Raw genomic sequence first — 9,612 nt, forward strand, 5'->3', positions numbered from 1 at the left:
CAGGGTAGCAGCAAACCTCATCTGGGCGATCATCAAATGGAAATGGCTTTGAAGCCATTGTTGTAGGTCCCACAACCACAAGTATCATCATGCAGATTGTTACAATCGTTCTCATGATGCCCATTTGGTTCTCGATGTTTGAATGTACTCCATTGATGCTTAGTGCATCTACTTATATAAGAAAATGTGTAAAGAAATGGCATCTTTCTTCAAACGGCAAGACAACACAGAAACTAACTGACCTCATTGGATTCTTAGTTTTTTTCTTATAAATTATTATACCCTAATCAAATACCGTAAAAGTCATGAATATTGGGATTCACACCCTTAATTGTTTTTGCAACGACGACAAAAGTACATGCATTTACTTCACACCATTATTATAAATCTTGCATATCCATAAACAAGCTTGGATGTGCCAATCATGGTTCTTGATACTGTAAGGGCCGAACAAATAAGGTAGTTTTTAGTATATCCTAATTGATCAAAGTTCGTACAACAATCAGCATCTTGACAGAAAAGATGAAATCAGTATAAGATTTACAGAAAGAATAACCAAGAAATGTGTGTTTGGTGTTTTGGATAAGTATAGTACCTTGAAAATTTATTTGTTCCTTTTAACGTGTGAATTGGATACCAATGCTCAAAACATGATGCAATAAACTATGTTTTTTTTTTTTTTTTTTTTTTTTTTTTTTTTTTTGATGAATGTGAGAATTTGAATATCGGAATGCAGAGGCATATTTTCAAATATGAATCTTGCTGTAGTGAAGAATGAAGGTAGTGGGTGAAAATGGACTAAAAATAGTAGGAGAAATATGAAGCAAAATCTAACATTGCAAAACATGGCTTCAATAAACCCCTACTCTCTTATAATTTAGAACAAATTACGCGAATCGTCCTTTAGGTTTTGGATTTTTCCCTAATCTAGTCCCTACGGTACTTTTTTCCCTCAAATAGTACCTATGGACCATAAGTTGCACGCGTTTGGTCCCCGAGTTGGATGTCCGTCCATTCCAACGTTAAGTTGCCCCCATGTGACTTGCACATGAGGGTATTTATGTCATTTTAGCCTAAAGGACATTTTCTGAACATATAAATTAACGCTTATATTACTTCTTCTTGTTCTTCCTCCTAATTTAATTGATCACTACTACTGTTAGAGAAAGAAAGCTGGGGAAAATGTAGATATGTGCTTGTGGAAATCGTGATCTAGCCATCGTCACTTCCTGGTCAGATTGCAACCCTGGAAGGCGATTTTGGTCTTGTCTTCGTAATGAGAGAAGGTATGGTTGGATTGGGTGGTTTGATGAGCCGATGTGCCCTAGATCGGTGGAAGTGATACCTGGGTTAATCAGGTCTATGAACAAGCTCCAAGAATCTCTTCAACAAGCTACACTACAAGCTAAGATGTATAAGTTAATCATTCTCTTCAGTTGGGGTCTTTTTGCAATTCATTACTTGAAGCATGGTCGAAGTTGCCTCTGAATGTGGTGTCTGAATGCAAGAAGTAGTGTCGTAGTCATAGGGTTAATGTACTGGTGGTCTTACTTTGAGTTTGAAGACAGGAAATTGTACCATGGTTTATGTAATGTTTGTGTCTTTTTTGAGTTTGACTGCAGTAAATTATGTTCTGGTTAATGTTGTCTTAATGTTATAGTCTTTTTGTAATCAAATGGTTTAATTTCAGAACAAGGTTATTGTGTTATGGCTTTGTGCAATCAAATACTATTGACAAGAACACCAATTCAACATGCATGACCAAACACTTTGAATATCACAAATACTAGTTGACAAGAACAAGAATATAATAAAAATGCTATTGTATATCACAACAGCAGTTGACATTGTTTCACAGTTTACCTATGTGTACAATGATTCAAGGTCAACATGCATGACCATACAAAATAAGGAGCCCAAAGTAAGTATTGTTTGGTACATAAACATAGGTGTTAACATAACCATAAAAGTAAAGTGCAAATTACATCAAAAGACCTAATGGTTCTCAACAACACCCCCATCCTCACTTCTATCCTCCTGTTTCTTCAGTTCTTTTGTCATTAGGGCCACCTTGACCTTTACAAGTTCTTGAATTATGCCCTTTGTTGTTGCACTTTCTACATGTGACAGTGGTCCACCTCTTGGACAGTTTATGCCCCTGTGTAGTAGGTTCATCATATGCCCTCTTCCTTTTCTTTTTGGGCCTACCCACCTACAAATGTACATAAGATTAAATTGTTGTTCTTAAAAAACTTCAGTTATATTGATATATGAAGACATACCTGAACAACATGTTTGGGTGGAAGCAACTTGGTTGGGCATTGTGATTTGGGCCACATCAATCTACCATTTATAGGTTCAATTTTGCATTTGTACACTTCTGCCCATGTAACTAGCCAGTAGCATGGGTGGACCCAATGCTCCAACTCAGGAACATTCTCTGCTCCATGTTTAATCTTGTCCCATATTGCACTTATTGCATGTGAGCATAACATGCCTGTAATTTCCCAATGTCTACATGTGAATGTTTTTTCATCCAAATTCACAATAAACTGATCACCCCAATGAGTAGTGACTTGAGTTTTAACCCCATTGAAAATACACCTGTGCTTTTGTGCTTGTCTTTTCATTTGATCAAGAAGACTAGTGGCAGTTGGTGTGAGAGGATCATTGCATCTATCAATCTCTCTTTAGACATTGCAAATTCCCTTCATCAAATATTCTCTAATATACTCCAAACAATAAATGATAGGTTTGTCCCTACCACCTTGTATTTTTCCATTCAGAACCTCACACAGGTTATTCAACAAGATGTTAGTATGTGCCCTCCCTGTTTAGTCATATAATACAAAATGAGAACAAATCCTAACAATGACAAGTAAATGTTAACATAAAGGAAATATGAAGTACTAACCTGAGAAATGAGATCTTGCCCAATGAGCTAGAGGAATCTGTATCAGCCAATCATGAGCTTCAGCTTTGAATTTCTTTAGCTCTTCTAATGCTTTCTCAAAATGCCTTATAGTAGTAGCAGTTGCACATGCCCACACCAAATCTTTGAGCTCTTTATCCTTCCATTGCCTTTTTATATTTTCATAAATATGCCTCAGACAGAACCTATGCTCAGCTTGAGGGAAAAGTTTGGCAATTACAGGAATGATACCCTATTTAAATATTTCAATACTTAGTTGAATAAATAACAACAATATCAAATTAAATTGAAGTATATGTACCTTTTGCCTATCTGAGATGAAAGTGAAGTTTGAATTAGCATAAAGTTCCAGATCATCACCAAGTTGTTCCAAAAACCATGTCCATGAATTGGTGGTTTCATTCTCAACAAGAGCATATGCAAGAGAATATATCCCATTATTGGAATCTACCCCTGCGGCAGTCAAAATTTGACCAGGATAGGGACCTTTCATGAAAGTACCATCCAACCCTATGAAATCCCTTAGATTAGCCTTAAATCCTTCCTTTAATGCTCCTAAACAAATGTAAATTCTCCTAAATGTCCTTGTATCAGAATTTAAATTTGGCTCACTGTAACAATCGATCTTCACATTAGTACCTGGGTTTCTTTCCATCAACTCTAGTCCATAGTCCCTCAAAATAGCATATTGTTTCTGAAAATCCCCAAAAACATGCTTCTGAGCCAATTCCTTTGCCTGATGTACCTTCATTCTTGACATGTTCATCTCGAATTTTTGAATGAGATCTTCTTGAAGTGCATTGGCTGGAATGGTTGGATTACTCTCAATTTGCTTCACAATGTTTGCTGCAATGAATTTGTAGTTGCAAGCTTTAATTGTTCTTGATTGCACACACCGATGTTCACTAACTAGGGTGTTCACTACCCATTCATCTCTCTCTTTAGGTCTAGACACCAGTACAACCCAAGGACATTTACCCTCTTTCATATTTACTGTTTTGTCCTTGAATCCAGTCCTTGACTTTGTCCATGGCCCACCACTCATATATGGGACCACTCCTCTACACTTAGCCCTAATCCTTGTTTTGTCATTTTTTTCAAAATGTAAATCCCTTTTGATTTCTACTGCATGTTTGTTTATATATTCTTTCACATCTTTCTTTGTTTTGAACTTCTGTCCTAATGTGAAAGCCTTTTGATGAACTACACCCTCAGAACAACTTTTTTCCTTTCTTATGTCTCTCAACATCCTCTCTCTGTTGTTATCTTCATCTACAATAGGTGACTCAAACGATTCTGGGTCTATGACCTCCAAATCTTCACCTTCAGTAAAGTCAACACCACTACCACTTGCTTCTTTGGTGGTTTTTTGAACCCACTCAACATCTTCATCAACATGTATATGAAATTCTTTCATATCAACATCCACATCATCTACAATATTTTCTAAATCCACAAAGAAGTCTTTGTCCTCACTCTCATCATCGGGCATATTACCCTCACTCCTACTACCCTCACTCCAAGGACCCTCACTAACACTTTCCTTACTTCCACTGTATTCATCCTCAAAAAACTCAACATCATGTAGATTTTTCCCCCACCATATTCTGTGTCCACATCCCCCATTACCTCATAATCATCCACTGGATCAACATTCCCTTTTGCTTGGTGCTCATCCCCTATGTCAACATCTTTTTTACCATGGTTATCCTCAAACTGTACCCCTTAAAGGGATCATTCTCTCGATCAACTGAGTGTTTTTTGTTGATTACAGGTTCATAGGGTACAATTAACTTTGACAAATCAGTGGACTCATTCAAATCCAACTTTTTACTACATGACCCAATTGATTTCCTTTTCATTCTAACCCTATTCATTTCAGGAGAATCATTCCCTTCAACTTCCTCAATATGAACCTTCAATGGGGACTTAAAGTAAGGGACTACTCTAGTATTTCCATGCTCGATGTACAAATTAATTTTCTTATGATTAAGCACATACCTTGCCAGCTGAATGACTTCCTGATCGGTGCCAAGGGGTAACAATCCACTATCCAAGTCTATCTCTGGGATCATGAAATGGTAAAACATTATACCACCATCATTGTACCCTAAAACTGCCATCATATCATCTAACTCGTGGACTGAAAGCACATCCATGTCCACAAAATCAAAGTGATCAACAAGCCCATCTATGTATGACCTTCCAGATACCGTATTTGTGAATGAACCTCCATGATTTATCTTGAATGTGCAAAAGCTTGAAATAGAACCTGTGAACATTCAAGAACAATAAAATGTTAATGATGGAGGAAAGAAAAATTACATTTCGTCAAAACCTAGCATTACAAGGTCCGTGCTTACCATATTCTTTACGTAGGTCAGGTGGTTGGGTGTAGCGTGGACGTAAAGACCACAATGTGAGCACCATTTTCCTCGATACACCGTTCAATCAGTTGAACTGTAACGGTCGACGACGATAAAAACTCATGATTGAAGAAGATGGGATGATCAAAAGGTTTTCTTGGGGAAAGAGATAGAGTGTAAAGTCAATGTCTGAAACTAAACCTCGCCACCTTAATGGATATAGTTGTTAATTTATATGCTCAGAAAAGGTCCTTTAGGCTAAAATGACATAATTTATATGCAAGTCAAATGGAGCAGCTTAACGTTGGAATGCACGGACATCCAACTCGGGGACCAAACGCGTGCAACTTATGGTCCATAGGTACTATTTGAGGGAAAAAAGTACCGTAGGGACTAGATTAGGAAAAAATCCAAAACCTAATGGACCATTCGCGTAATTTGTTCTATAATTTAATTAGCATGATATACCTTTAAACTAATTTGATTTTCATTCCTGCATCCAATCTAACTTCTTAATTAAGGTGTTTGAGTCATTTTCACGTAAATTTCAATACGTGGAATTTTTTAAAATGTCAATTTTTCACATAGTAATTGACTAGTTCACCAAGTAATGATATGCCAACAATAATTAATCAAACTTGTTTATAGCATGTGTTCATGTGTTGGGTCGATATTATATTTTATCTACACAACCACAACAATATTTGATGGCAATTTTCCAAAAAAGCGCATTCATGAAATCACATCTTACATGTTCAAGTTTTATTTGTTGTGTTTTCACTATCGTATTATAGTTTATTTTCTCGCAAAGCCCATCAATTTTACAACATGTTCCTGAGTTTTTTAAGGAATGAAAGGAAAGACAAGTAGGAAAGTCGTGTTTGTGAGTTTTTTTTAAGAGAAATTAAATATCCTCCTACATCTTGTGTTTGTTAAGAGATGATGTTATAGAAATGTTGAACCGAGAAATATGAATCCTCAGCTGAAATTTTCCCTCCAATTCCTTGATGTACTACACATCACATTTTATAACTTTTTTTTTAAATTTAAATCTTGAAAGAAATAAATCTTACATTTTGGAATGGATGCCACTTCTTGTTTCTTCTACCTCACCTTCTTTCCCTAGGATGTGTTTAGAATCCTAACCCCATGCTCATATAACCACTTTGGGTAAGAAATCTCTTAAAATACACAACTTGTCTTTTATTAAACACAACTAATGCTTACGTACAAAAGGTTCACTACATTTTCGAACACTACCCTCACACCCAATACAAAAAGAAACTAAGCTTCTAAGAGAAGAATATATAAAAAGAAACAAGAGAAATTATGTCTAACTTCTTTTTACTCTCCTCATAGCAGTGACTTATATACTATATATGCTTATTTCTACTACTCCATTAAGTACCCATATTCACTTCTACCCCCCCCCTTGAACTTTATTTAATCTGCATAGAGGCCCTTCAACTTTACTAAAAGGAAGATGATTTGTACACAACAATTTTTCTCCATACACAACAATTGATGCTTTAAAATGTTGTACTGTACAACTCTATAATGCATAAATTGTTGTGTATGGCAAAAAACTATTGTGTATGAATCACTTCCCTTACCAAAAATGACTCCAACAACATTCGTTGATGTCTTCTACCTATAATCAAACATACCAAATTAGGTAGTGTATTTTATTTATTTCCAAGTTTATGATTAAAATGTATCAAGAAATAAACATATTTCTGAAAAAAATAAAATAAAATAAAATAAAATAAAATAAATAATAATTGCAAGCTATAGGATTCACCGATGCCTCTTCTTGTATCCCTTGACATCAATATTCCATAATATAATTAAGTACCATAATGTCCTAATAAGGATTTTGTGAAATATTTTTATGTCCTAACAAATAAAAGAAATAAAAGCTCAATGCTATAATTAGGCATATTTTCAAACTACTGTCTAATTAATAAAAATTTAAATCATAAAGTTCTTTTATTTTAGGTTTAATTGCAAAAAAAAATGTAACATAAAGATAATATTTATCATCCAATTCGCTTTATGTATATCATTAAACCAAAAGTGGAAATACTACATGTTTTAAGGCTTAAGGCTTATGGGTGATGGCCGATGTGTAAAAGATAGTTTATAAACTTGAGATAACTTGAAAACCATTCTCGCTGATAATGACACCAAAAAAGTTATGACATAAAAGATATAGGCTTGAAAATACAAACCTAGTTTTACATTTAAAATTCCTAATAACCCAAACTGACTATCTACACTAGTGTAACACCCATAAATTTTACACCAAATAAACTTTTTCAAACATACATAAAAATCAAATAGCATTTGTTTACAAAAATGTTTTCAAATCATTATCCATCAGATTGTACCAAAATCATATCATAAAGATGAGGAGCGGTATTGTCATGCCTTAGCCTTGCCATGATCTCCTGAAGTACCTGAAACGATAAACTGAAAACTGTAAGCCCGAGGGCTTAGTGAGCTACCCCCAAAATACCAATACCACATTGACAATACCATATTAGTAATATTCAATCAATCAACATGCATACTGGGCCATCGGCCTGACTGGACCGCCCTACAGCGCCTACAGTCTATCTAGATCTATCCCGAGCCTTCGACATGACCGGTCCACCACGTGGGCCTACAGTCTCCTCGGACCGCTCATAGGGTATGTTGGCCTTCAGCACAAAGCAGGACCGCCTCAACCCAACCAATCAAGCAAATAACCATGTGCGCATAACTATCATATACTGGCATATACAAACATCAAACAAATCTATCTCACTGATCATCAATCATAGAGTTCTCCTGTAACTAAAGTACCGACCTCGCAGGTCACTAACATACCAATCCTTACGGATCATAAGAGCATAACATACTGTCTACCCTGATACCGATCTAACAGATCATAACCACATGTAGCATATCATAACAATAACAACTAAAGGACCGAAATTGGTGTCGTAGACCATATCGATATAGTGAGGATGCCTCACCTCGCAGATGTCGACTCGGAAGGTAAACTCCAACTCTCGGGTCACTTGATACAGGCTCCACCACCTATTATCATAGTACAATATACTCGTAAGTCCTTACCCTTATAAGGTACTCCATAACCCACTAGTCAACCCCTGATCAAAGTCAAAGTCCTCAATCAAGGTCAATAGTCCATGTTGGCCTCGACTCGCCGAGTACCCTCGACTACTCACCGAGTTCCTTGAAGCACATTCCAACTCGCAAAGAGGCCAGAGGAGGCTGAGGCTCCTTTAAATAGGGGTGCAAACCCCAGGATTTAGGGTTTCATCTACCAGCTCCTACTCGCCGAGTCCCAATATGGACTCGTCGAGTAGGTCACTTAACACGTGATCCCACCCCACTGCTACTCGGCGAGTTGGTTTACTCAACGAGTAGGGCAACCAACTTGTCGAGTAGAGCTTAACCCAATAAATCTTATTTAAACAATACCTGAGAATCGGGGCGTTACAACTAGACAGTGGACCTGATCAATAACATCATAACTTAGGTAAGTAAGGATGTCGAACACATTGAAAACATAAGTGTATTGATAAATTAGTATATTCTTATTAAAATCTTAAAAGAAAGAAATTAAAGAGGAATAACTATCACTAAAGTAAGTAGCATATAAATAATCATAACAAATAATCTTATCAACCATGGCCAACTGTATGGCAAACATATATGAGTGTAACATCCCAAAGATACAACCGGTTAGAGTATAGGTTTAACCAAAATGTTTCATTCATATATTTTTTTTATCAAATCATAAAATCCACTTTTCATATCGCATTGATATTTGCATAGTAAAAACGTAGAATCTAAGTATTGTTTTAAAAACCATAACATAACATAGAACAACTAAAGTAAATGTGATGCCCCTCCGAGAATGTCCATATATCCAAATCATGCCAGTTCCTTACCCTATGAACGGGAAGGACTTGCTTTTAAAAACATAAAGTAGCAATTGTAAGCCTAAATCTTAGTGAGTTCTCACAACTCTTAATCACTATATAAATGATATGCATTTTGAAACTTAACATAGCCGACCATAATCACTAAATTCCCACTGATCATTCTATCTCTAGTGACTTGGTATTGAGCACTTCCCTCCGAGAGGTCTATCATGGACCTGATCCCACTAGATTCCCTCTAAGCAGTCTATCTCTAGTCTGAATGACATATAACATATGATCTACATAGTAAGTAAGTTCGTGAGAACTCACTAATTTAGAAATTAGGTGGCACTGACACTGCCTCGAGCCAATACGCACC

At 36.2% G+C, this 9,612-nt stretch overlaps 1 protein-coding gene across 1 annotated transcript; it reads right to left on the reverse strand.

Annotated features, from left to right (window-relative positions):
- Nucleotides 1–2,029: 2,029 nt before the first annotated feature.
- Nucleotides 2,030–5,362, reverse strand: LOC111885955 (uncharacterized). Its single transcript, XM_052766164.1, has 7 exons — nucleotides 5,296–5,362; nucleotides 4,655–5,204; nucleotides 3,234–4,539; nucleotides 2,915–3,164; nucleotides 2,734–2,830; nucleotides 2,283–2,688; nucleotides 2,030–2,212 (listed from the first exon to the last, which is right to left on the reverse strand). The coding sequence occupies exons 1-7, from the start codon at nucleotides 5,360–5,362 to the stop codon at nucleotides 2,030–2,032; spliced, it is 2,859 nt and encodes a 952-aa protein (XP_052622124.1).
- Between the last annotated feature and the right edge of the window lie 4,250 nt (nucleotides 5,363–9,612).

The sequence above is a fragment of the Lactuca sativa genome, chromosome 1 (assembly GCF_002870075.4).
Source record: "Lactuca sativa cultivar Salinas chromosome 1, Lsat_Salinas_v11, whole genome shotgun sequence".
Classification (NCBI taxonomy): Eukaryota; Viridiplantae; Streptophyta; class Magnoliopsida; order Asterales; family Asteraceae; genus Lactuca; species Lactuca sativa.

Coding starts and splice junctions, on each gene's coding strand:
- LOC111885955 (XM_052766164.1), bottom strand. CDS start 5,362: ATGGTGCTCACATTGTGGTCTTTACGTCCACGCTACACCCAACCACCT. Junction 2,689..2,733: donor CCTATCATTTATTGTTTGGA/GTATATTAGAGA, acceptor CAATGTCTAAAG/AGAGATTGATAGATGCAATG. Junction 2,213..2,282: donor CACCCAAACATGTTGTTCAG/GTATGTCTTCAT, acceptor GTACATTTGTAG/GTGGGTAGGCCCAAAAAGAA.